The sequence below is a fragment of the Drosophila yakuba genome, chromosome X (genome assembly GCF_016746365.2).
Source record: "Drosophila yakuba strain Tai18E2 chromosome X, Prin_Dyak_Tai18E2_2.1, whole genome shotgun sequence".
NCBI lineage: Eukaryota > Metazoa > Arthropoda > Insecta > Diptera > Drosophilidae > Drosophila > Drosophila yakuba.
This window is the reverse complement of record NC_052526.2, coordinates 6,656,102-6,680,787: the sequence shown is the minus strand read 5'-3', so window position 1 is coordinate 6,680,787 and position 24,686 is coordinate 6,656,102. Positions and strand designations below refer to the sequence as shown.

The 24,686-nt window shown below is 49.8% G+C and overlaps 7 protein-coding genes across 10 annotated transcripts; 3 read left to right on the top strand and 4 right to left on the bottom strand.

Moving 5' to 3' along the window:
* Positions 1-443: 443 nt before the first annotated feature.
* On the bottom strand, positions 444-1,008 carry LOC6524489 (ribosomal protein 63, mitochondrial). The gene is made up of 2 exons (XM_002100310.4): positions 725-1,008; positions 444-658 (listed from the first exon to the last, which is right to left on the bottom strand). Exons 1-2 carry the CDS (start codon positions 893-895, stop codon positions 509-511), a joined length of 321 nt encoding a protein of 106 aa, XP_002100346.1. The 5' UTR covers positions 896-1,008; the 3' UTR covers positions 444-508.
* A 40-nt stretch (positions 1,009-1,048) lies between these two features.
* LOC6524488 (WD repeat-containing protein 18) lies at positions 1,049-2,866 on the top strand. The gene is made up of 2 exons (XM_002100309.4): positions 1,049-1,943; positions 2,001-2,866. The coding sequence occupies exons 1-2, from the start codon at positions 1,173-1,175 to the stop codon at positions 2,784-2,786; spliced, it is 1,557 nt and encodes a 518-aa protein (XP_002100345.1). The 5' UTR covers positions 1,049-1,172; the 3' UTR covers positions 2,787-2,866.
* On the bottom strand, positions 2,798-3,366 carry LOC6524487 (UPF0184 protein CG14818). Its single transcript, XM_002100308.4, has 2 exons — positions 3,197-3,366; positions 2,798-3,135 (listed from the first exon to the last, which is right to left on the bottom strand). The coding sequence occupies exons 1-2, from the start codon at positions 3,273-3,275 to the stop codon at positions 2,924-2,926; spliced, it is 291 nt and encodes a 96-aa protein (XP_002100344.1). The 5' UTR covers positions 3,276-3,366; the 3' UTR covers positions 2,798-2,923.
* An 867-nt stretch (positions 3,367-4,233) lies between these two features.
* LOC6524486 (COA8 family protein CG14806, mitochondrial) lies at positions 4,234-5,104 on the top strand. Its single transcript, XM_002100307.3, has 3 exons — positions 4,234-4,388; positions 4,448-4,711; positions 4,786-5,104. The coding sequence occupies exons 1-3, from the start codon at positions 4,338-4,340 to the stop codon at positions 4,999-5,001; spliced, it is 531 nt and encodes a 176-aa protein (XP_002100343.1). The 5' UTR covers positions 4,234-4,337; the 3' UTR covers positions 5,002-5,104.
* On the bottom strand, positions 5,100-13,782 carry LOC6524485 (histone-lysine N-methyltransferase trr). Its single transcript, XM_039370227.2, has 7 exons — positions 13,188-13,782; positions 7,827-13,123; positions 7,241-7,765; positions 6,555-7,150; positions 6,369-6,498; positions 6,123-6,305; positions 5,100-6,050 (listed from the first exon to the last, which is right to left on the bottom strand). Exons 1-7 carry the CDS (start codon positions 13,603-13,605, stop codon positions 5,958-5,960), a joined length of 7,242 nt encoding a protein of 2,413 aa, XP_039226161.1. The 5' UTR covers positions 13,606-13,782; the 3' UTR covers positions 5,100-5,957.
* Positions 13,783-14,011: 229 nt separating this feature from the next.
* LOC120321481 (39S ribosomal protein L16, mitochondrial) lies at positions 14,012-15,141 on the top strand. Its single transcript, XM_039374039.2, has 3 exons — positions 14,012-14,249; positions 14,336-14,401; positions 14,468-15,141. Exons 1-3 carry the CDS (start codon positions 14,201-14,203, stop codon positions 15,082-15,084), a joined length of 732 nt encoding a protein of 243 aa, XP_039229973.1. The 5' UTR covers positions 14,012-14,200; the 3' UTR covers positions 15,085-15,141.
* A 128-nt stretch (positions 15,142-15,269) lies between these two features.
* On the bottom strand, positions 15,270-24,638 carry LOC6524484 (armadillo segment polarity protein). 4 transcript variants are annotated; one of them, XM_039374024.1, is made up of 7 exons: positions 24,503-24,638; positions 22,974-23,033; positions 19,056-20,695; positions 18,770-18,970; positions 18,430-18,702; positions 17,340-17,436; positions 15,270-15,999 (listed from the first exon to the last, which is right to left on the bottom strand). In XM_039374024.1, exons 2-7 carry the CDS (start codon positions 23,002-23,004, stop codon positions 15,722-15,724), a joined length of 2,520 nt encoding a protein of 839 aa, XP_039229958.1. In that variant the 5' UTR covers positions 23,005-23,033; positions 24,503-24,638; the 3' UTR covers positions 15,270-15,721. The 4 variants fall into 4 exon arrangements, with proteins under 4 accessions (XP_039229958.1, XP_039229956.1, XP_039229960.1 ...); XM_039374022.1 differs by lacking the exon at positions 24,503-24,638 and adding an exon at positions 24,029-24,180; XM_039374026.1 differs by lacking the exon at positions 24,503-24,638 and adding an exon at positions 23,374-23,510.
* Between the last annotated feature and the right edge of the window lie 48 nt (positions 24,639-24,686).

Genomic DNA, 24,686 nt, shown 5'->3' with positions numbered 1-24,686 from the left:
TGGTCAAAAATGGACGCACAGCTAAAATAAAAACTGTTTTGTGCTGCTAATTAACATATCTAACTATGTCTATCACAACTTTTTTGATTTTCGAAAAAAAAAAATTTGACAATTTTTTGCAAAATTTGCGAAAAATGGCATAAAATTAGCATTTCTATGTATGTACATAGATCGATAGGGAATTTTATTACGAATTCAACGAGGTATGCCATTCCACTTTTGGACAAATATTTTTACTGCTATCGAAAAAAAACGGAATATTTTTTATTCAAAAATCGAAAAAAAAAATTTGTAAAAAAAATCGGATATTTTCGATTGGTGTCCAAAAGCAAGTTGGCAGGACTCATTGCAACATGGAATAACTTGTATGTAGAAATAGCCAAGCTCAATATGGATGTTAATCGGCGGACAAAACGACATACTCTAGTCCAGCAGGCATTATATAATTTCCATAGCATCTAGATTTATTCAACAAGTAACGCCGGCTTATATATAGATATAATGATAGTTAGTCCCAGGCCTCCTTGATCTTCAGCTGGTTCAGCCGCTCCTCAATGGTAACGTGTGGCTTCATCTTGCGCAGTGTCTGCTCGTCCGTCCACTTGGCCACCAGCTTATCGCGCTTTTGCAGCTCCTTGGCGTGACCGGAAGATTGCTCCTGAGGGCGGACAGTTGCAGTGTGGTATTAGGTCGTGTGGCTGCCCGTATAGCGAGCAAGACTTACCAGGGTGAGATACGGGTGCCGGAGGAGCAGCATGACCTGCTCCTGGCGCTCGTACTCGCGGGTCAGGGTGTCCATTGCTCGCTGGCTGACCGGCTTCACCAGGCGCCGCTTGCCCCGGAATATGTGACCAGGCACAGTCTTCTTGAACAAATTGATCAGCGTCAGGTGCATTTTGTTAGCTTAGCTGCATTAGCTGAAAACTAAACTGTTTATTTTATAACAAATTATTATTTTTGTTTTGGCCCGAATTGAGGTGTGACCAGGTTTCGTTAGAGGAGCTCCCGAACCGATTACCGCAATAACTGTTCGATACGCCAAAGCAAATCACGCGTTTGAGTATCGATAAGAAACTACCGCATATTTCCGGTTGAAGTTATAAATAATAGTAATGCAATTTAAAAATTGTTACGTACTATAACACCAGCTCGCATTTTGACCCGATTACAACATGGGAGACGCTGTGGAAGCCCTCTTCATCAGCACGAGCAGCGAGGACAACACGACATGCAGCGTGCAGGATTTGCGGACTGGCACCGACCTGATGCGTTACAAGGGCGGCGGATGCGCCCAGCACCACAGCCTGGACATGATCCACCTGAACTACGTGATGGCGGCGAACTCAGCGAAGCCACTGCTCCACGTGTGGCCCATCAACAAGCAGGAGCAGATGGCCGGATTGCGGTTCGTGGTGCCCGGCAAAGTCAACGCCTTGGCCCTGACGCCGGATGGGAGCTTTTTGGTAGCCGCCATCCAGGAGAACATCTACCTGTGGCACATGAACTCCGGCCGTATGCTTAACACCCTCTCGAAGCACTACCAGGCGATCACTTGCCTGCGCTTCACGGACAACGGCGAGCACTTCATTAGCGGCGGCAAGGACGGAGCTGTGCTGGTCTGGGATCTCACATTCTCCGCCGCCCCACTGGACACGGGCGGGGGCAAAGATAGCACGGAACCGCTGTACAGCTTTAATGATCACGGTCTGGCGGTCACCGATCTATACTCCGGCATCGGAGGCATCCGCTCATATCTGTACACGGTGTCGCTGGATCGCTGCTGCAAGGTGTACGACCTGTGCGGTGGCGTCTTGCTGCTGAGTGTGGTGTTCCCAGTGGCCCTGCACAGCGTGATCGTCAACAAGATGGAGACCAAGGTGTATGTGGGCTCCGGTGACGGCAAGGTGTTTGTCTTTCACATGGAAAATGCGCCACGCATGAAGGTGAGTCCACATATCGTTCATCCACTGCTTTGCCAACTAATTCCTTTACTTACTCAGGAATACCATCTGGAGGAGGAGGAAATCCAGGCCTTTGTGGGCCACACACCCGGCAAGGCCATCACCTGTCTGGCACTGAATTTAAGCGCCTCAACGCTGGTCTCCGGGGGCGAGGACAATCAGGTATGCGTCTGGGACGTGGGCAGCCGGCAGCTCATCAAGAGTCTTTCCCAAAAAGGCGCCGTAACCAACCTGCGCATCCGCCTGCTCAGTCCAGCCATCTTTCTGCCGGAGCACAAGCAGCCGCAGCTATTCGCCGACAGTCTAAAGCGGATGATCAGTCCGCCGGATGAGAACGAAGGTATCGAGCTGTTTATAGAGCAGGACTATTCCAGTGGACGCAAAACACCAGAGCTGGACTACACCCAAAGTTACCCGGGCACGGATGAGGAGATATTACTCAAGCTTATAGCGTCCATGAGTACGGGAAAGGATAAGAATAAGGAGGACGAGGACGAGGACGAAGAAGTTGAAGCTGAATCCGAAGCTATAGATGTCGAGTCCGCAGCAGAGGACGGTGATTCGGAGGTCGAAGAAGTAGAATCCGAAGCCGAGGAAATGGAAACCACCAAGGAAGCGGAGTCCGAAGAATCGGATGCAGAATCGGAAACAGACTCACCACAGACAAACGACGTCAACGTGCAAAAGCTGCTGGCCGAGAACGCCCGCCTCAAGGAGGAATCAAAGCGCATGTTCGAGATCATGTTCAAGTATATTGCTAGCGATGCCGCTGTCCAGGGTGAAATCGCAGAAAAGCCAAAACGCAAGAAAGCGCGCCAGACCTAGTGAACCTTAAGTTTGCCTTCCTTCAATTACGTTTACTTAGGATTTAGAACAAAAATACATGATAATAGAAAGAAACAGCACTCAATGTGCCTAAAAACGATTGGGGTGAATAAAACAATAACTGCTCGTAGACGGATCTACTTGGATGCGGTTTCGCTGCCCGACTGCCCGTCCATGTTGTCGTCCCCCGATTCAGGTGCGTTGTCATTTTCCTCCGCAAGCAGACGACGGATCTCCCGGTTGGAGTTAAGCAGCTCCCGCAGTTGGGACATGATGTCGTCCGTGCGCTGCTCCACGGCGTCCAGGGCACAGCTGAGAGCGTCCAAGCTGTTGTTCACGTCCTCCATCTCTGCAGGGGTCATTCCATTAGAGCCAATCCCGACCAGAAACGAGGCGCTGCCGAAACTCACCTTGGAGGTCCGCCTCCTGGACATTGCTGTTGCCAGAGTCGCCGGACGACGAGGGATCGTGATTGTTTTTGGGTGACATTTTCCCCGGAATTCTCCCCGGATTTTCACCGTTTGTTTTTTCCAGTTGGGTTTATTGTCACGGGATAGCTATAAACGCTAGAGGTGGTTTGCACAGACCGATAGTTCACATTTCCAATTCGATAAAAATATTATTAATAATCTTAGATAATAGGGGAATTCATTTTATACGATTTTCTTTTTATTGTTGTTAAATGTAAACTAACAAACAAGTTTCTTATTAAAAAAAACATGGTTTTATATTCACGAACCATTGTAATAAGTGTGGTCTATCGTACATGTCGTTCTTAATCGTGTCACGAACAAAGAAACAAATGGTTTTCGCATCTCTAAGCGTTGCCTAGCCGTAAACCAACGGTTCTTTTCCATAGTGCTTGATGCTGATTGGTCAGAGTTGACCCCTTCAAAAAGATGGTTGATTATGAACAGCTGATTGAGTTCGCAAAGCGATCAGCTGTCGTCCCACTACGTTTTCTGTTCGCCTGGTGTTTAAAGACGATCATCATGCCCGTTTTGACCGAAAAAATAATTTCGCAGCAACAAATTTCGACAGCAAATCGGTAGATTTCTTGTTCCAATCACCAGGCGAGCATAAACCGCAGTAAGTGACCAAGGCGCCGTTTTTACATAGTTTTCAGAGATGCTCCCGTGTCTCGTTTTATTTTCACGATACAAGCAAATTACTAGGGAGGGTGCTAATTTTTCGTGACTGACGTGCTCATTGCGTGTCACGTACAAAAAAACAAATGGTTTTCGCATCTCTGCTCTTGCTTAAGCTCTGATCTAACTGTTCATTTTTAAAGGGGCGCATTCCTATTGGTTCAATGGCGATTTTAATGGCGACTGGGCGGCCATTTTGGAAAAAACCAACTGTTATTTGATTTTGTCGAAAAGTACCAGCTGGCTACTAGCTGCGGATTCTGCTCGCCTGGTATCTGGAACTCCAGAAATTCGGTCGAGAATCGCATTCGAATGCCCACAATGTTTGTTGGCATCCATATTTAGGCTGTTACCTAGCGTCACAGTCGGCCACACTGGACCTCACACATAACATAACCGAAAAATGAACAAATGTTTTAGGTGCCAGCCCCGGATATTGCTTTCCCAGTTCAGCGTGAGTCCACGATTATGTTGCCCTACAGGATTTGGATTTTCAATACCTAGTTTATACAGCTACCGCGATGCTATGCCGCAGTGCAGCCGGGATGTCCACCGCCACAGGAAAAGCCCGTAGTCGGTTTGGCACACAAGCCCGATCCCAAGGCGGTGAAGTGTGACTACATAGGACCGCCGGACGCGCAATCGAACCTACGTCCGTACGTGCGGCACTACGGCGATGAGGAGACGCGGCTGGCGAGGAGCTTGCGCCTGAAGCGGATCGAGGTGGAGGCGTGGAACACGGACTTCTGGACCAGACACAACAAGCGCTTCTATGAGGTACAACCACGGCCACTGTGCCATCTCTTTCTAATGCACTAACTCCGTCTCTTTCGGTTTGGCTCGGTTCACAGGAAAAGGAGGACTTCATTCGGCTGCACAAGGAGAACGGAACTAACGAGGTTTCCGCGGACCAGATGAGCCACTTCTACAAAGCGTTCCTGGACAAGAACTGGCGCATCCACATCATGTACAACATATCCTGGTACCTGAAGAACTTCGATATTCTCACCCTGGCCGCAGCAGTCCAGCTCCAGAGGCTTCTAGCGCTGGCCAAGCGGAGAACCTAAAGTTAAAGCTGCAATATCTGTCGGCCCTATTTTGTTAGCAGTTTCCCCCAGTTAGCCGTTCGCCTTTTGCCATAAGTTGAAATAAAAGATCGTGTGCGTAAAATGGTGGCATAAAATTTACTTAGCTACTATTTAAGGGGATGAAAAATACACGTTGCTTGGAGTTAGTTAATGTACTTAAAAGTAATCGCAAAACTATTAAAATAAAATAGAAATAGGTGTTTATATCCTTATCAGTGTATATATTCAAAGAAGGTTGTGCACGATACATGTAGGATAACGATAACGAAGGATCGCTCCACCATGTAAAGTTGCCGAATATTGAAAGATAACCGCTACAATTATGATAATAATAATAATGGTAAACAGAGGGGAAGGCACACACGCATAAAGTCAAGTTTTGGGTTGGCCATCGGGCGGTCAGTTTGCTCGCGATTATTGCAATGGTGATGGTAGTGATGGTAGTGATGAATGTGGAGATGGTGCTAAAACAAATAAAATTAGGTGCTCCAGCGACTGTGTGAGGGGAGGGGGTCCGAAATACATTACAGGGGTGGTCGTGTCCTAGCAGTAACATTTATATGTATATTCTTTCTATATGGAAACGATAGCAATCATTCAATTTAAACTATGAAGACACTCTCCACTCCCTCCACTTTTGCACTTAAGAGCGATATAAAGGATACGAATTGGCTACAGTGGGCACATATACATAACTTACAAGGTTATATGCTCTCCACGAGCATATACGCGTATCTGCATTTAGCATATATATATAATTGTATATATGTACACGAACTATACTGCTTAGCGAATCTATCTATTTGATCAGATACAACAAGTCCTTTTCCTGTTCCTGTTACTGTTACTGTTACTGTTCCTGTTCACTGGGAGCGACGTGCACGCCGCCGCTTCTTGCGCTTCCTTTGGTCCTCCGCCAGAGGCTCCTCCCGACTCTAGTTCATCCACTTGCGGCAGTTGGGCGCTCCACAGGCACACGGTATCTTGTGCGACTCGTCCTCAATGTCGAACTTGTAGTCGTACGAGAGCTAAAGCAAACGATTGAAGAGTTATTACAATTCCAGTTACATGCGTATCACTTTTCCAGTTGCGGAACCCACCTCCTCGCCGCGATAGATCTTCCGCTTGGCGAATATTATGATCCGCACGTCGCGATCGACCTCCACTATCTCGGTAACACAGTTGGGATTGCACGAATGGTTGATGTAGCGCGCCAACCCGCCGCTTAGAGTGGCGTCCACCACGCGATCCTCATCCAGCCGGAACATGTAGATGCCACGGTTCTAAGGATTCAGAGATCACTGATTAGTCAAGGTCACGAAGGTCAACCTGGTCACAAAACCCACCTTCGACTCGTACTGCTTCTCTCGTATCTCGGAGACTTCGGTGCGGATAACCTCGCCAATGTATTCGATTATCATGGTGTGTTTCTCAATGTCCCGAGCTGCATACAAGCCAAGACCCTGGATCTTAGACCTAGAAAATGCGGGCCTGAGCAATCAGTGGTTATTGAATAGATCCTAGAATCTCACCTCGCCAAGTAGACGTTGTTACGCCACTCCTGCTTCATCTTTTTGTACTGGGAGCTCTTCGAATGTACAAACTGCTTGCTGTAGGGGCAGGCCACCTCACCGGCGATCGCAGCCGAGTTGGCCATCCGCTGGGTGCTGCAGCTGCCGGCCGTGCGTTGCGTATGTGGCTTCCTCCAGACGAGCAGCTGGCGTTGCTTGGGTTCCGTACGTGCCGCTCCCGACGGATTGATGGCTAGCGGGAACTCGAGCAGCGGATTGCGACCGTACTTGAAGCGGTAGTCAGTGAGAGTCTCAATGCCCGGGAGGCTTTCCAGGATTCGCACTATGGCCGGTTCCGTTAGGCCAAATAGGTCCTCACCACTGATGTGCTGGGGGAAGAGCTGCAACCACTTGTGGACCTTACGAAGTCGCGTGATTGGCTGCAGGATCTGCTGCCAGACAGCCGAGGGCGAACTGTCCCGGAACTCGCGCTCCGGCTCCTTGTCGCCGGCGTCCTGCACCAGGATGCGAAACTCGGGCTTGCATCCGGCCTCCGCGATACTGCAAATGTATCGACACCTACGATTGGGTCGTCGCACGCACCAGTAGTAGCGACTCTGTGGGTGGAGGAGGAGAGTGATTAAAGATTACCTTCATTAACACTCCGGAATTCGATTCGATTCAAATTGGGCCGAACGTGTACTTACCACCTTATAGCCAATGGGGTAGATGTAGTGGGGTGTGTGGAAGGCCTCCAGCTGATGCGGCAGCAACTGACCCACGTTCAGGAACGTCATGTTGCCCACACGCAGCAGGTTGCTCAACTCTGAATAGTGCATGACGGTGGCCACCTGCCGATTTTCATCCCGATCGACGAAAACTCTGCGATGAACAACCAGAGAGCCCAGTTCATTGTCTGCCACAGAACCTCCCACTCCGGCGCCAGTCGTGTTGCCTCCTCCTGCTCCCATGGCGATGCCGGCATGAGCATGACCATGAACGCTGCAGTGCACGGACTTGTTCTTGTAGAAGACGCACTCCTCGCGAATGGCGCATGGCAGGTGGTACAGACTGTTGCATCGCGACTTGAAGCACTTGATGGTGGCGCCCAGTTGGTGACATGCGCTGCACGCCTGGTTCAGTCCCGCTTGCAGAGCTGTCTGGAAGTTCATCAGCGCCCCAGACACCGTCTCGTACACGCCGTTGGACCACAGGGCACAGTTAAGGTGAACCTGAATGCGAAAGGGTACATTAAGCTGCGATGCAATCATTGTGGTTAGCATGTTCACTTACCCATTTATCCACATCGAAGTTGAGCAGTCGCGAGGGTCCATCCGCCTGGCCGTCACCACGCTGATTGCAGAAGACGCACTGCCGTGTGTCCTCCAGCTGCAGCCCACTAGTCTCTGTTTCCCACACAGTATTATTAACCGGTCCAGTCCCAGTTCCCGCACCCGCAGTTCCCTCGAACTCCAGTTCGGTGGACGTCGAGTCCGTGGAGAAGCAATCAGCACTGAAACACTTCACGATGCACTTGCGCTGCACGGGTATATTTGTGGGGGTGCCAGGTACGCCCGGCGTTTTCTCAGCCTCGTCCTCTGGCTCTTGTTTGACTACCATTTCCGCTGGGGCTGTTGAGCTGGTGCCAAAGCTGCCGGGCGAGTCTCCGTTGGATGATTTCGCAGTGGAGCCGCCCGCTGGCTGAAGCAACAGACTAGCCGCCTCCGCCTGGCCATCCTTTCCGTTCCACTTGAATCTCGCAAAGCAGGCGCGATCGCAGAAGTACACAAAAGGAGGGGGAACTGCTTTCCTCGGCAACATGTCCATTAGTTGAGCCAACCGGGGCAGCTGCTCTTCTAGTGCAGGAACACTGTGCCGAGGAACCCGCAGCCCAGTGGCATGAACCATATTTCCGCAGCTGCGGCACAGCTTACGGCGCCCGTTAAGAATCTTCCTCAGATGACCGTGACTCACTTGGCTTAGTGGCCGCTTAAAGTCGATGTGCTTGTCATCGTCCTGATTCATAAACTGGTCCTCCAACTTGTTGCCAATCTTGTCCTCGATGATCTTGCAGGTAAGGGCGGGTGCCAGGTGCAGTAGATTGGCCAGATCCCGCAGCACGCCGGCTATGTTCTCCGAGGCCGTGGCGGGCAGTGCGAGTATCACATTCTGGTTCTTCTGCTGGTAGTTGTTATTATTATTATTGCCCAGCGGTCCCATTCCGAGCTCCATCTGCTGTGTCTTGCGTAGCTCCTCGCCGCAGGATCGAAGCAGTGGAGACACGGGTACGCGCATGGTCAGCGGATCCTCCGGCAGCGCGACCGGCGACATCCGTCCATGGCAGCGGCTGTTTCCATTGAGCAGTATTAATCCCGGATAGCGGGTAAGTCGCGGAAAAGCCGCCCACGCAGCCACGCCCTCGCTCTCCACTAGGTCTACGGTCTCTAAATTGCAATCCTTGACGGCTCCAATGTGTCGTACCAGGCGTTCCCTAGGATTACGCTCCATATGCGTGGAGAACTCCTGGTCATAAAAATCGTTTTGGATGCTAGACATTGGTATCATCTTCTCTGCTCCCGCAGAATCTGCTGGCGAGGGTGAACGGGTACCCGCAGATCCACCAACTAGACCTCTACTTCCGCCAAAGCGTTCGCTATCGTACAACGAGGGTATACCCGGCAGATGTACTCGTCCATAGCGGCCGAGGATGGCGCCATCACAGTCCTCCAGACCTTCCAAATGCCTGCTCAGTGGCCAGCCTCGAGATCCTCCCTTGAGTTTACCTCCTCCCGCCGAAGATGATCCGGCAGAAGCTGTAGAGCTCATCGAGCCGGGCGAACCAGCTCCAGATGTCTCGTTACTCCCGATAAGAAAGTGAAAGTTGCGATTTAGATGCGGCTCCAGCACTTGAAGCGGCTGCATTTGACGGATGTGCGTCAGCAACTTCTCGGTAAATGCATCGTGATCCTCCTCTACCTTGGAAAACTTGCGCACTCGCTTCTTGAGCATGGGCGAGGAACCGGTTCCACTACTGGCTCCTACTCCACCCAGAGTAACTCCTTGTCCGGTACTGGTGATCACATGACCAGTCCCTGATGCCGCGCCTTGTATGTACTGTGTCCCCGGCGGCATTCCTGCCAGTTGGACCATTGCACCTGCCGGTAGTGGACCTGTTAGATCCTTGAGAGCTCCAGCCGCTTGGCCGGCGTTCAGATTCGTGCGCCTTGGCTTCTGAACCTCACGTTTGCGGCGCTTTCTTTGGTCACCCGCCTTGGGTTCCATGGTGGGCCCGGGAATGGGCACTGCACCCTGTCCACCAACTGGAACGGGAATCGTCGCATTCTGTTGTTGGTTCTGGTGCAGTTGCTGCTGCTGCTGCTGCTGCTGTGGATGCACGGCCATATGGAGCTGATGCTGTACTTGCAAATGCATTTGAGCGGGCATCTGCCCAGCAGCGTGTCCGGAGATTTGGCCGGGAATCTGCCCAGACAGGTGTCCTTGCATCGTCGCCTGCATTTGCGCCTGCATCTGTGCTTGGCCTTGGCTCTGGTTCTGAATGGGTTGTGCCTCGTTGGGTCCACCGGATTTCTTCACATAACTGGCAATCGCTGAGATGAGCTGTACTTTGTCCGGAGTACCTTGTCCAGTCGGAGTTGTTGGCAGTGAGTTGCTAATGGGAATCTCTGCCTGTTGCTGGAGCTGCTTTTCGTCCAGTTGTGGATGCATGGGGAGCTTGCGTTTCTGGGGCTCTCCGGGCTTGAAAGGTATCTTTGTGGTGGCTGCACCACCTTCAATATGGTTATTGGTCCATTGCGCAGACACAAGGGAACCTCCGGAGTGAGGTGCAACGCCCGCTACAGTGGCTCCCTGTTCCGAATGAGGCGGCGGCTCCGCTTGCTCCGGCAGCGACTCTTCGCCCTGCTCCATGGGCAGTGACATGGCAACCGCCTTGGGCTTCATCTGCAGTTCCTTTGGCGCCGCTTGCTTGGTGGATATGGATATGGTAACGTTCGATATTGGAGCAGTGGCCATTTCGTAGGGCGGCGGAGGTAGCAGTTCAGCCGACTTCGATGTGGCTTCCGTCACCAGTGTTTTAGCTGCAACTGGTCCTGAGATGAACGACGTCTCCTTGGACACAATCTGCACAGTCTGCTTGACTTGGTGGGGTGACGGTTGCAGCTGCTGCGGCTGGTGAAGTTGCTGCTGCTGCTGCTGCTGCGGAGGCGGTGGTGGTGGAGGCGCCTGGTTTTGGTTCTGATTCTGCATACTTGCTGCCGGCTGATCGGATTTCTGCTCCAGCTTTGGCTCTCCACCCACACCTGGTGTGGTAATTGCGACAGCGGTAACCGGTATAGCAGTCGCTGAGGCGGTGGCTACCTGTTGGCTGCTTCCTCCACTGGCCACCGTTGTGGTGGTGGTGGACGTGGGCACAGCTCCACCGCTACTGCTACTACTACCTGCCGCTTGCGTGGCAGTGGGCACCGGCGGAATCACCGGACGCGCCAGTTGATCCTCCAAACTTCTGACCTTTCCCATGCTGGGCGCCCGTACATTGATAACCTTGCGGGCGGAAAGAGGTGCCGTAGTGGAGGCGGAACCGACGTGAGCCGACGTGATGCTTATCTGATTGAGGCTATGGCTGCTGCTGTTGTTTTGGAGCAGCTGCTTAAGAAGAGCATTGTCCTCCGCTGCCGAGCGCTGGTTGTTCAGCGGTGTCGCACTCACTGTAGGATTGGGTGTGCTGGGATTCGAAGCAGTTGAGGTAGTTGTGGCCATTTGAATTTGATTGGCAGACTGATTCTGCACCTGGTTAATGGGCGTCATTGTGGCATTTGCGTTCAAACGCTTCTCCGGCGTACTGATCTCCTCGCCTCGCTCCTGCTCACTGGACGGCGTCCCAATGCTATCCTTTACAACCGCCTCCTGTTTGACCAGTAGCTTTGCCTTAGATTCGGTGCCAACTTCCTCCAGCTTGACCACGTCCGGGGCCAGACTAACGCTTAGTTTGGTGGGCGCATTGGCGGCCGTTAACTTCAGCTGCATTGAAGCTCCCGAGGTAGCAGATCCAGAGGTTGCAGCAGATCCCGCCTTGTCTGCACTCGAATCCTGAACCAAAGCATGATGCATCTGCAGCGCCGCCTGGCTGGCCAACGTGGTTGTGGTTATCATCTTCGGTTTTTGCTGGGCCATGGTCGTCTTGGACAGCACCAGGGATATGTTCTTGTTCTGAATGGAGATTATCGGCCGCGTGCCCATCATCGGACTGTTTATGCAGATAGTTCCCGCCGAAACGGAAACGGTGGAGGTGGTGGCCAGATCTGAGGCATTCCCCGATGCCATGGTAAACGTCACGGGTGTACCAGCTCCACTGCCTACCGCGGAGATTGATTGGCTTTGAGCAGCCTGTGAGTGCTGCTGCTGCTTAAAGATGTTAAAGCTGGTCGGACAATTGAGTGTATTCTTGTCGAGCGGCTTTATCACCACGCTGTTAATGTTGGCGAACTCCTCCGGAGCTCCAGTCGTGTCCTGGGACTTGCTCTTGTTAAGAATTTTTTGAAGGTTCTCGGAGTAGGCAGTAATCTTTCGAGGCGCCGGCGCATCTTCCTCCGAATGGGATGCAGCTCCCACAGTCGCAGAATCCTGAACCATTGCGTACGTTTGGCTGGGATTGGTGGTGGTGATGGTCACTATGCTGCCTGTGGGCGGAGCAAGGCCTCCTCCGCTGGTCACCTGCAGCTGCTGTATCTGCTGCTGCTGTTGGATCTGTTGTTGGTGCTGCTGAAGCTGCAGCATCTTCTTGCTTACCACCTTGGTGGCCACAATTTTGGTGTTCGCCGGCTTGATCTGTAGCCCCGAGAATGAGACAATAGTGCCGCTATTTTTTGGACCCCGTTTGATAAGTTTGGTGAAGTTGTGATGTCCATGCGTATGGACGTGTGGATGCACCTGCTGACCCCCACTCGGCTGCGCAGCACTCATTACAGTGGTCACCTGTCCACCCGGCTGCAATAGTTGTTTGCTCTCTACAATCGTCGCTCCTCCGGCAGTGGCCGCTCCACTGGCGCTCATCAGCGGTTTGAGCAGCGGCACCGATATTGTTTTGTTGCCAATTGACACTTTGGCCGTGGTTTGCGTAACTTCCGATAGCTTCTTGGCGTTAACCACCAGCTGGGTTTTCATCTTGGGGTGCAGATTCACCCGGTTCAACAATGTTGTGGTGGGCGTTTGGCTGCCAGTGGCCATGGTATTAAATATGTTGTAGTTCGTGTGACCGGATTTCTGGGTGAGAATTGTTGTAGTGCCGGCTCCACTGGTTCCTGCCGTCCCGTTGTTAGCGTTCAAAATAATGGTGGAGGTGGCTGCAATAGGCGTTCCTGATGGAGTTCCTGTTCCGGTGGAGTTGACCACGGTCGCAGTGCTATCCGCGCCGCTGGCTGGCATAAGCACGTAGTCGAGGTCCTCAGATTTGCCGGAGTTTTCAACATGATCCTGCCCCGAGCCACTGGGCTCGATGGAAATGACGGACGCGGTGGACGAGGATGACGATGCCGACGAGGAGGCGCCCTCCTTTTTGGTAAAGCTGGTAAAGGCTGTGTTTCGGTGTGAAAAAAGGATTAGACTGACTGTTCCTTGGCGTGCTGATTTTGTACTCACTCTGCTTGTCAGCGTCCTCCGCCTTGATTGCACCCATTTCAGTGCCGGAGCCAAAGTTGCACACTATGATCTGCTGATCGCGGGCGTCCCAGACGCCGTCCGTCGACTCAACATCCTGCGACTCTGACACAGCTTTTACCTGAACCTTAGTTTGCTGGCCACTCCGCTGGAAGAGGAGCTGCTGCGGTGCGGTGGTCGACGCTTTGGCGGGCAAACTGGGCGCTGGCGTTCCAGTTCCGAGGAGCAGCTCCGTCTTGGCCTTCTTGCGCGTGGGATCCTCCGCCGGAGTGGCGGTGTCGTCGCCGCTGCGCTTCTGCAGGCTGACCGCATTGAAGGCAGCGGCGGCCACGGATGCTACTCTTTCGGGTTTCGCCTTTTCGGCGGCACCAAGCGATGTTGTCACCTTCGGTATATTCATAACAAACACACAAGTGGAAACGCGGAACGCGGGATGCGATGCGCTGCGTTTCGTGGGACGGGAAGGGCGGCGGTCTAGCTAGCTAGGGCTCGCGCGGCCTGCTTTTTTTTTTACCGAGCGAAAACATGCACGATTTGTCAAAAAAATTTTATTTTCGTGTATGCAGAGCAGTGTTACCAGATGGTAAAACGGCCTTTTCCCCTGAATCGTTCACACCCAGCCCTGGTTTTCCATTTAGAAACCCACCACTCTTCCCTTCCCATTTAAACATATCGCCATGGCGATTACAATCGGAAAAAGTTTCGACAGAGTTAATTTTCCCTTCACTGCAGTAGTTTTCAATTAAAACAATAGGTTTAAAATATTATAATGTGCTGTAAATACAATATGGCATTTCTTTGCACATTTTTTTAACAGCAGGACGGAAGCATAGTCTGGACAGGGCCGTCCGCTCATTTGACCAAACGTTTTCTATCGATAAATGTTTTTAGTACCACATTTATTAGCTGGATCTGGCAACGGTGGCCGTTGATGCAACACATCGTAACATATAAAAATATTATAAATAAATGATATATTGTGACATAAACCCGCCATGCTCTCACTAAAAACAGTCTCCCAGCTCTTTAAGCAAACCCTTGCGTGTAAGTTGCAGAGGCGCTTCCTGCTCAGATCCATCCAATCCGAGGACAGTGTACATTGAACCACCTAAACTTTCCTTCATTTGCAGCGGGAAACATAGCAATTGTCAACACAGCCGGTCTTAAGTATTTCGCCCCGCCCATCAAATACAAGAGTAAGTAGCTGCATTCAAGTCTGCACCAGAAGATTGAAGCACTAACCACTTACTTGGAACCCCCAGATGTGGAGCAGCCGGAGAGACCCAAGCTGAGGATCATGGAACGCCAGCCTCAGCTGCCGCCAAACATCCGTCCGCCGAAGATGCAGAAACGCTTGCGATACATGCGCGGTCCGGAGATGGTGCACAACACCCTACTCCACAAGCAGTACGCAATCGTGGCCACTGGCGGAGGGCGCCTGCGCTGGGGTCACTACGAAATGATGCGTCTGACCATCGGACGCAAGATGAACGTCAACACTATGTTTGCCACATGGCGCATTCCCGCTCCCTGGCAGCCGATCACCAAGAAGGGCCAGGGCCAGCGGATGGGCGGCGGAAAGGGAGCCATCGACCACTACGTGACCCCCATCAAGGCCGGTCGCGTCATTGTCGAAATCGCCGGCAAGTGCGAGTTTGTTGAGGTCAAGCAGTTCCTGCAGCAGGTGGCCAACCAGCTGCCCTTCCAGGCCACCGTCGTTTCCCAGGAGATGCTAGACGAACAGAGCGCCGCCGAGGAGGAGCACGCTCGACAGAATGAGAACCCATTTACCATGAAGTACGTAATCCAGAACAACCTCAACGGCTGCCACCGTTGGCTCTCGCCCGTGGACCACAAGTGGTTCGGCAAACACCTGTAGACGTACAGGTGTACAGGTTCAATAAATAAAGAAATCCTTTGTTAATCTGTTACGAAACTGTTTAGTGTTCCGCAAAGTTACTGTCGGGCTTGGGTAAATTAAAAATAATGGGCCAAAGGGGCTCGGTCTTACAAACCGCGATCCAGCAGCCACCCAATTGTAGAGGAAATAAGAAAAACGCCATGTGAAGGGAAATGTACGAGTTCTATTGCAAACATTTGTTTAATTTTCCATTTTCGTTTACGTGGGTAATATGTAATGCATCATATAATATGTTTTGCTTGCCGTTTCGTTCGCATTATAATAAATGTATAATATTATGCATGTATGCGTGTGTGTATGCTTTGTCGCGGGGTGTGGTGTGTGCGCCATAGCCTTCTCCCACGGGCTTCAGTTCTGAAAGCAGAACCTTGACCTGCCGCAGCTTCTCCTCGTCTTTGTCAAGTAAAATCAACACCTTCGTTGATCTAGTCAAGTTTGGGTGATCGGGAATCCATGATTGGGAATTCGGCATCCGGGATGGAATCAAAGCCAGTGGAAGAGGGCTATAGTGCTGGGATGGGGATTCGTGTGTTTTGTGTTTTATGTTCTTGGGGTCGAATGGATGCTCGACCCTTACCCTTAGCTCTCGGCTCGTCTAACAGTCGGTATCGTACCAGGCAGCCAGGTTGTTGTTGTCATTGGGTGGCGTCGGCATGGCGTCCAAGTCAAAGTTCAATGCACCGGCATCAATCTCGCCGACGTCCATGTCCATGGAATAGGGCGATGTGGGTGCGCCGCTTGGCGGAATGGCGCCGATGTTGCCACCGCCGCCGCCAGCTCCACCATTGCCGGGAGCACCGCCAGCACCGCTGCCGCCCACCGGGCTGCTGATCTCCAGACCTTGCATCGAATCTATTGGTAGAGTATCATATCCTGCGAACAAACGAGATTGGCAAAGAGTGATGGGGAATATTGTGATTAGTAACGTGGATTCACAGTCTCCGCCAGCCATCAACTGGCAGATGGATGGACACCTTGTAGTCCTGCAAAAGTGGATGCATGGCTGCTCGCTGTGTAATCGGGAACACATTTAAAAAGGTAACTTTTACATCACCCCTATTGGGTTTTCCCCGATTCAAACGAAATGCAGACTCCACTCGTACAGGACGATCCTTGTACATTAACCTAAAGTATCAAACAACAAAAATCGGTCGTTGAATGCTGCTTAAAAAAAAAAAAACTAAAATACGACACGACATGGACGCGTTATTGTCAATTGAAAATCGTCCTCTTAAATTTGCATGCACACACGGCTTACAAACTAGATATATACACGATAAGATATATGATAAGATTGTGGGTGCCTAAAACTATGCGATTATCGCAGGCTACGTGACATGCAATATGAACCGAACTAAAGTTTATTACTTCTCCTTCGTCGATGGAAAACTTGAAAGATAAAAGCAGTCTAATGAAACTAAACAAAAGAGATTTATACAAAACAATAAATTTGCGAAATTATCAAAGAAACGTACGTGTTTCTTTACTATTTCCGATCCTCTTTCATAAGGTTGCACATTGTGGTTATTTGTGGTTGATCGGTGTTCGTGTGTGTGTATGTGTGTGTGTAGTGCAAAAATCTTCAAGCTACGTGTAAAGTCCGGAGAGACTGAGATTCTTTTTCAAATGAGAGAGCAGAGGGAAAAAATCCTTCAAAAGACTGACGTTTATCCCTTTTTGTGTCATTTTAACGCAGACATTGTTAGAAAGGAAGAATCTGATAGATGTAATTGGCGCCCAACGTGGTGCCTCAGTTGCATAAGATTTGGATTTATCGACCAATGTATGTGTACCGCAATTGGAAACGGGCGGGAGTATGGTTATATTCACTTCCTTCGCATGCAGCCGTGGAATTCAAGGGTTAACGATATTAGGGGGTAACGAGCAAGGACACAGAGATATTGAGATCGAGCGAGGAAGCTGGGGGGGTTGGGGTTTCGCTCACACTGAAGAAATTAAAGTGAGCTTAACGTCTTAGCTTCGATTAACAAGTGCATATTTGAATGATGAACAGACATGATAACGATTAAATGGATGCGGGGTTTTAGGGCAGGGCCCGGGGGTTATTTTCGAATTGTCTGAACCTGTAAACGTTTCCGTTGGTCTACTTTTTAGTGGGGTTATGCGGGATTCTTCTTCTTGGGGTGTGGCTCGTGGGGTACGAGGGGTACGATGGGTACGAGGGTCTCTTCTTACGCAAATGACATACATACCTTGCTGATGGAATGCGCGACCTCCGTGCGAACTGTGCACGCTGGGCGGACCTTGTCCGTACAGGCCCTCATATGCTTCTTCTGGTCCAAGCATATCCTGTGATCGATCGAATTCGTGTTTGTTTATCGGTTTATCGGTCGGTTGGCGTGGTATGTGCGTGATCGTACGTGTGTGGTTGTGTGGTGGATGTTTATTTTTACAGTTTCGTTTTCATTTATTTGTTGTTGGGATGGATCAGAAGTGAAAAGTTGTTAGGAAAGAAGAAGACACGCGCAAACGTCAGTTTGCAAGTGAATGTGAGCGAGAGGGAAAGATAGTGGAGTGGAGTGGTTGTGGTATCGGGGCGGTGAGAGTGAGACAGAGAGTGAGAGTCGCGTTGTTTGATTGTTGTTGTTGGTGAGATTTTGGTGCAGTGATTATCCGTCATTTCGGTTGTTGTTGCGGTTTATTTACCGTTGCAGTTGTGTTTATAGTGATTTTGTTGTTTGGTTTTGTTTTGGTTTTACACACACAAAGTAAACATAAAAGAAAAGAACAAAAGTAAAACAAACGTGAATTAATTACAAAATCAAAATTAAACATAAACAAAGATCGCGATGTCGCAGCGAGAATACAAATTGAAATTCATGTAAGTTTGTTTATGGTCGGGTTGTTTTCGGGGGATAAGGGGAGAGGGGAGGGGTTGGGGTGTGTGGTTTGGGGAGGGTATCAAATATGATCAGAACTAATCGGAATCCGTATTTGTAATCGGCGTTCATCTACAGCTACCTACTTATCGACTAACATATACGGTCTATCGATTGGTGGTTTACAAGAAAAGCAAAAAACGGAACGAAATGAACCCAAATAAAATGTAAATTCAAAAATAGGTTATCGAAATCGTAAGCAAGCGATATATAGGTCGATACTTAATATGGATACCATTATATAATGCTTGACTAAATTAGGTTCTCTACAAATTTACAATTTTATGTACAGATTTCGCTTCTCGCGCTGCATTTCAAATCAGATTCAATGGAACACAAGAGGGGCGTTTAAAAAGCCGGAATCCCGGAGACGTCGAATTTGCTTAGCCTACTTAGCACGCACCTGCAGATCGGGACCCATGCCCAGGTCGGCATTGGCCCATATGTTGTTGTCCTCGCGCAGCAGCGAGTTGGTCAGCTCTATGGATAGCCGCTTCTTGTAATCCTGCGGCTTGTCCTCACTCATGCGGAAGAGAACGGCGGCGGCGTATGTGGCCACGCCTTCATTGCGCGAATGAAGCAGATCGGTCAGCGGCCCAGTGGCGCCCTCCTGCTCGATAATCTCGGCGCCCTCCTTGTCAGCGGCGAGCTCACAAAGAACACCAGCAGCCACGCGCTAAAGTACAAAAGTATAGTTTCATTATAGCATACTTAAATGCCAACAAAATAAACGTCAATCCCACCTGTATGTTCTCGATTTCGTTGAACAGCAATCGAACAAAGATCGGTATTACCGACTGCTGGCGTATGAGTGCCCGGTTGTGGGACTCACGGGCCAGGATATGTAGCGCCCCCACCGTGCCCTCGACAATCTCTTCCATACGAACGCCGTCAGCGTATGCGGACGGCTGCTGTGAGCCTGTGGTGGCTATTGAGGAACGTTGCTGCAAGGGTAATGGTATATTGGGATTATTTCTATTCGAACAAAATATTACTTTTACTACTAGTAGTAGTTAAGTTAGTACTCACCCTCTCTGTGTCTTGGAAGGCGCGCATTAGCAGCCGCACCAGATGGTGGATGGCCCCGTGCTCCCGCAACGGGGCGTGATTGGCCGGACAGAGAGCCAAATTGCGTATGAGCCCAATGACGGCCTTGATCAAGGGCCAGCGTGATGGTGGATGCAGAAGCTTCACAATCACCGATAGCCCGTAGTTAAGACGCACGGCATTCTGGGCCAGCTCCGAGTCCACATGACGCGAGGTCAAGTGACGCAGGGCACAAACGGCCGGTTCGGTAATCTCTTCGCGATCTCCAGCATTGATAATAGTACGGACGAGGGCGTCCACACCGCCCACCTGGCAAACGGTGGCCTTGTTGCGCTGATTGTTGCACGTCAGATTTGAAAGGATACCGGCGGCACAGGTGACCACGTTGACATCGGTCGAGCCCAGAACCTGGACGAGAGATTGGAGCAAAGCTTCGAGGCCCTCCACCTTAGTGGCTGCATCCGACAGATTGCGGAGTGTCCACAAACAGTTTTGCACAAGGCGCGGCGACATGTTACCCAAGTGCATAGCCAGGGCCTGCATTCCACCGGCATCCACGATGGCCGGCTTGTTGCTGGAGCAAACGGAAAGCACTTTCAGTACACGCGAAGTGGTCCACAGTAGCTTCTCGTAGTCGTAGGAGCGCATGATGCGCACCAGTTCGTTCGGCCCGCCGGAGGCAAGGATTATTAACTTGCTCTCCTGGTTACCATAGGCCAGAATTTGCAGGCAATCTGTGACGATAGCCAGAAACTTGACGTTGTTTCGTTGCAGCAGCGTAACCATCTTCTGAAGCCCACCGGCCAGGCGCACAGCCATCTTGGATCCATCCTGGTGGAGCAGCAGATTGTGCAGCGTGGTAATTGCATAGAACAGCACACTCTCCACTGGCGAGGAGAGCAACTTGACAAGTGCCGGGATGCCGCCACTCTTGAAGATGGCCAACAGACCCTGGCGATGGTGTGATAAGTTGTGCAGCGTTCCTACCGCTGCCTTGGTGCTCTCTAGATCGTTGCTGTTAGAGATGGCACGCACCAAAGCGGCTACCATCTGTGGGCTGTTCATAATGGCGTGGCGCGAGGCCTCCTTCTTGGACAGCTGGTGGACCATCATGGCGGCCTGGGAAACTACCACCTGATCCTCATCGTTCAGCAGCTTGATTAACTCGGGTATGGCCCTAGTTGCCAGCTCTGCATCGTCCTGGTAGTTGATCAGATTGACCACCGCGTGCTTCAGCATTTGCGACGGCTCCGAAAGACGTTGCACTGCCGTCGGCTGTTGTGGATCAAACTGGGTGGAGGGAATCTCGATGCCCTCCTCCAGGGTTTCCGGAAACATGGCAGCACGGACACGTTGGGAGCGAGTCTGGCTGAGCTGCTGGTTCATATCGTCCACTTGGTCTTGTGTGAAATTCTGCGGGAAACCAGTGTCCAGGTCGAACATGAGCGGATCTCCCTCCATCTCCTCGTCCTCCTTGCCAGACAGCGATGGCACCTGGGTCACGGCACCCGAGTGGATGCCGGAGTCGCCCAAGTACGAGTTCTGCTGCCACATGAGGGTCTGCTCCTTGGCGGACACCATCGGCGGCAGATCAGGCGGATTGTATTGATTATTATGCGACACTGCAAAAAGTTGATTGAGAAATGTTTTAGAGCGGATGCACAAAAATATACAGTCGAGCTTCGCTAACTCGAATCACCGTTGCGTTTCGTTCTAACCATTTGCAGCCCAAAATAATCGTGTTAAAAGACCCCAAAAAAGCGGAAATTAAGTGTAAGAATAATCCTTGTGTGTTCTTTTTCAACCTGTTTACATCTGTCTATACATTCATGATAACTTTCCTTTCTTAAAACCTTTTGAAGTGGAAAAATGGCACAGAAGAACGGAAAACTGAGTGCACCACGGCATCCACATATAATGCATCGAATTCGGATGCGGGGATGCACACGCTTTAACCCTCTGCAACCCATTTGCATGTCGTCTCCTTAAAGGATGGCCAAATGGGAAACGACAGCGACTGACAGCAAAGTGAGCAGCATCCCAACAGCCGGCGCAAAAAATGCAAAGAGGAAAACTTTGAAGCGTGACAAATTGAACGCTGCAGGATATTCCCACAAAGTTCAGGGCGCTGGGCAGAGTGGGTTTCGTACAGGGGGTCAGATCCTCACACATGAGAGGGTACTGCCAAAGGGATTTGTGGGCGTTTTGTTTGCCACTTCAGTCTTAATTATGCCGTTCCAGGCGCAGCTTTTCGCCTTTGTTGTTTTACTTATGCGCGGACACAGCACGGCCACGCCCCTTCTGTATTCTGCATTCGTAATTTCAAACTTCACTGCTCTTCGCCATCCACTCTTTAATACTACAGTCAAATCTCAATAGATCGAACAAGGTGCTGACTGAGAAATGTGAGTCCCTTAAATGGAATTACTGAACATCAGCAATAAAAAACGCTAGTAACGAAATGAGATGTGTTCACCAAAAAGGTTTAGCCCCGCAGTTGATGAACTTTATTCGCTATACGCACATGCGACTGTAATCCCATTTCGTTTCATTTCCCAAATCGATTAAGCGCTTTTTCTTCGCAGTTTCCCTCGAGTGGGCCACGCACTTGAATGGAGTACTGCTGAAATGGTGGATGGAGCGGAGGCGCTGAGCCTTTAATTGCAAGTTGCCGCTTACTAATTAAATTCTGCACAGCAGCAGCGCCACAAAAAAAGCAAAGGCAAAAGCATTAGCAAAAGCCAAGGAAAATGTGCAGCCAACTCGAGTGCGAGTTCGGAAGACGGAGAACGAGAACAAGGTCCTGCAGAAGAGCAAGGAGCAAGGAGCGAGGGCGAATGGGTATGGCATGGGTTGGAGTGCCACGTGCAAGTACACGAGTCCTCGAATGTGTGTGTGCGTAAGTGGGTGGATGAGATGGAATGGAGTTTCAAAGGATTGCGAGCAGCGGCCTACGAAAGGGGATTTCGGGGTTGTATAGTAATTAGTTGGAAACTAAATGAAATGAATATTTAATAGTGGTCGAATTTAAAGGCCACTTCCTTAATGGCTTGGAACTGTGCACTACTGCAGTACCAGTATGCGTATATTGACATTCCTCGACTTTCTGTGGCAAAAGTGATGGGAATTCAATGAATCAGCAAGACAACATTCATTTGCTAGATCCTCCCCTTCGATGAAGTCCTTTCCTGCGCCTCTGAGTTCCTCACCAACGCACCCTGCAAATCAAGTGGCAAAACGGAGTGCCACAGAATCTTCTTTCCCACTCGGTTTGCTGCGTCAACGAAAAATTTTAAATTTCAAACTCTCAAGGAGATGGAAACGCTATTTCCGACGACTCGGATAAGAGCACAGCGTGCTGGTGGTTGATAGCCCAACAGAAAAAAGATCATCAAGCATTACAAGTATGTTGATGTACACAAATTATTCGTCTGGGGTGGATGGATATAGTTGTTACCCTATATACCGCAGAGAGCTAACGAAGGGAGCATCACAAACAAATGGCAAAAGCAAATACTTTATGTCACATTTGCCAAATTTGTCAAAAACAAGCATCGCTTCCTCAATTATCTTTGGAGAGGGGTGGTTGTTATTGTATTGCGATACGGGTGTAATTGTTTTTCAGGAACAATGCGCTGTTGCATCCCCTTCATAAGGCCATGTATTTTGACTATTTATCCCAAATGTTCTAGACTCCAAAACTTCCATGACTTAAAGGCGTCTATTGAAACGGCATATCATCTCTAATTTGATGAAATCGGATCCTGTATTCAACTGAATTTGTATAGGGTATACAAAGAGCCCAAACTAGAACACGCTGATACACAGTTTAGTTGGATGCTCTTTGCATACGCCCTGGAAGCTGGGAACGGGAAGAGTACCGTTGCTGGAAATACTTACTGGTTCGATTCTGGGCTGGCATGTAACTCATCTTGGTGATTGAGGCGCTTTACACCACACCTGCAAGAAAGAGACGGAGAGTATATGAGTAATGTGCTGGACAGTTAACATGGAGTTCGTCTGTGTTGTGTATGGAGACCACGAAACTACAGTAAATTGGGGGGCTCGAAAAGAAGGGCTTCGTGTATTTGCAGACTGATCCACAGACGCTGGTATCGCCTGCTAGTCACTTATTTTAGTTGTTGTTTTTTTCTTAAACTCATTTCCGCTTTGAGATGCCGCAGCATAATACGAAATATGCTGCGTATACCAAACAAACGCACTAACACACTCTCAAGCAGGTAGAACGGGTATTTGCGAGTGTGTGTGTGTCTACCTGCCGAAGACTTTGGCCACGAACCTTGAGTTATTTAATTACTTTGTTTAGCACTCTTTCAAATCTCATGCACTCAAACAAAAAACAAAAGGGATTTTTCACTTCTCTTGAAAAAGGCGCAGCGGAAAATGCGACCGACCAGCACGCTCGTTTAAACGGAACAGAATCGAGATGCCGAGAGCGCAAAGCAAAGCAAAGCACTTGCAACACGGCGCGTGCGGAGAGCGGGAAAGGGACAGGGAGAGGGAGAGAAAGTAAAGGGCCGCGGCAGTGCAGCATACAAATGCAGTGCTGCGCAGAGTTGCCACACATCCGAATGATTGTGCATACACACACACACACACTCTCGCGGAGGCAGCTCAGAAAGAATCCCAACTCCGTTTCAGTTGTCGATTAGATAAAACACCTAACGATAAGCCTGCCTTTAGTTTCGAGGAAAACGATTTCCTGTCTGCGGCATTGTTTACATTCCAGCGAGCAACAAAACAAGCGCCCGATTTACGGGGGAGAATACATAAAAATGCCGTTTGTGTGTATCCAGCTCACACACACACAGGCGCACATCCAGCAAACCCCTGCCCGCCCCCGCGCCTACTTGTTTGCCCTGGCTTTCCAGTTTTTATATTACACAGAAAATTCGTATTTCCAAACAGATTTACTGCCGACTTTCAGTACTCACCGCGTCCAAGGAATTTAAGTCTGCTTTAGAGCAGGATTTATTTATTTTAAACGCTATGAGAAACAAAATAACAGCGAATTGTCTGCCCAAGAAAAACTGTGTATATGGCGACGAAACCCAACTAGCGATGGCCTGCTGCTGCCCCGATAACTCGATATTCGCTGTTCGATAGACCAAAGGAATTTTTCAAATTTTTTTACTTCCTAGAACACAGAAATCTAGAAATATTTGTGTGGTATTTTATCTATAAGATATCCACCATATTATTTATGCGAATGTTTTTATGACAATGCGAATGTATTTTTTGTCCAGCCACATCCTTATTATCTCGAACTCACTGTTTATCTTGTATAAACATTTACCAACACAAGCACCTGATTGTACATGTGGGTGTATGACAACACAGGTAAATGAAAAAACTATTGTTTTTCGGCGTTGAATTGTAAAAATGTGTATTACTTCAATATTACTCACCGCGTCAGAAGTAAATTTGGCTGCTCAAAGGCAGGTTCACGCACTTTTAACGCACTTAAATATTTAAATACGACAAAATCCCCCGACTACGAAAACTGTGTATATGAGCGAAGAACAGATAACCGATTACTTCTCTACCGCTGGGGCTGCCAACTCGTTTAAAAATAGAACATGGCGCACTTTT

What these genes read in the sequence shown, in the direction of transcription:
- LOC6524489 (XM_002100310.4), bottom strand. Translation starts at nt 895, where the DNA reads ATGCACCTGACGCTGATCAATTTGTTCAAGAAGACTGTGCCTGGTCAC. An exon ending in GGCACCCGTATCTCACCCTG is followed by an intron (nt 659 to 724) that starts GTAAGTCTTGCT and finishes GTCCGCCCTCAG; the next exon opens with GAGCAATCTTCCGGTCACGC.
- LOC6524488 (XM_002100309.4), top strand. Translation starts at nt 1,173, where the DNA reads ATGGGAGACGCTGTGGAAGCCCTCTTCATCAGCACGAGCAGCGAGGAC. An exon ending in AAAATGCGCCACGCATGAAG is followed by an intron (nt 1,944 to 2,000) that starts GTGAGTCCACAT and finishes TTACTTACTCAG; the next exon opens with GAATACCATCTGGAGGAGGA.
- LOC6524487 (XM_002100308.4), bottom strand. Translation starts at nt 3,275, where the DNA reads ATGTCACCCAAAAACAATCACGATCCCTCGTCGTCCGGCGACTCTGGC. An exon ending in CCAGGAGGCGGACCTCCAAG is followed by an intron (nt 3,136 to 3,196) that starts GTGAGTTTCGGC and finishes TGACCCCTGCAG; the next exon opens with AGATGGAGGACGTGAACAAC.
- LOC6524486 (XM_002100307.3), top strand. Translation starts at nt 4,338, where the DNA reads ATGAACAAATGTTTTAGGTGCCAGCCCCGGATATTGCTTTCCCAGTTC. An exon ending in TATTGCTTTCCCAGTTCAGC is followed by an intron (nt 4,389 to 4,447) that starts GTGAGTCCACGA and finishes TAGTTTATACAG; the next exon opens with CTACCGCGATGCTATGCCGC. An exon ending in ACAACAAGCGCTTCTATGAG is followed by an intron (nt 4,712 to 4,785) that starts GTACAACCACGG and finishes CTCGGTTCACAG; the next exon opens with GAAAAGGAGGACTTCATTCG.
- LOC6524485 (XM_039370227.2), bottom strand. Translation starts at nt 13,605, where the DNA reads ATGAATATACCGAAGGTGACAACATCGCTTGGTGCCGCCGAAAAGGCG. An exon ending in ACCCCATTGGCTATAAGGTG is followed by an intron (nt 7,151 to 7,240) that starts GTAAGTACACGT and finishes CTCCACCCACAG; the next exon opens with AGTCGCTACTACTGGTGCGT. An exon ending in AGATCTATCGCGGCGAGGAG is followed by an intron (nt 6,051 to 6,122) that starts GTGGGTTCCGCA and finishes CGTTTGCTTTAG; the next exon opens with CTCTCGTACGACTACAAGTT.
- LOC120321481 (XM_039374039.2), top strand. Translation starts at nt 14,201, where the DNA reads ATGCTCTCACTAAAAACAGTCTCCCAGCTCTTTAAGCAAACCCTTGCG. An exon ending in CTTTAAGCAAACCCTTGCGT is followed by an intron (nt 14,250 to 14,335) that starts GTAAGTTGCAGA and finishes CTTCATTTGCAG; the next exon opens with CGGGAAACATAGCAATTGTC. An exon ending in CCCGCCCATCAAATACAAGA is followed by an intron (nt 14,402 to 14,467) that starts GTAAGTAGCTGC and finishes TGGAACCCCCAG; the next exon opens with ATGTGGAGCAGCCGGAGAGA.
- LOC6524484 (XM_039374024.1), bottom strand. Translation starts at nt 23,004, where the DNA reads ATGAGTTACATGCCAGCCCAGAATCGAACCA. An exon ending in ACGAAATCGAGAACATACAG is followed by an intron (nt 18,703 to 18,769) that starts GTGGGATTGACG and finishes TTTGTACTTTAG; the next exon opens with CGCGTGGCTGCTGGTGTTCT. An exon ending in GCATGGGTCCCGATCTGCAG is followed by an intron (nt 17,437 to 18,429) that starts GTGCGTGCTAAG and finishes GATCGATCACAG; the next exon opens with GATATGCTTGGACCAGAAGA.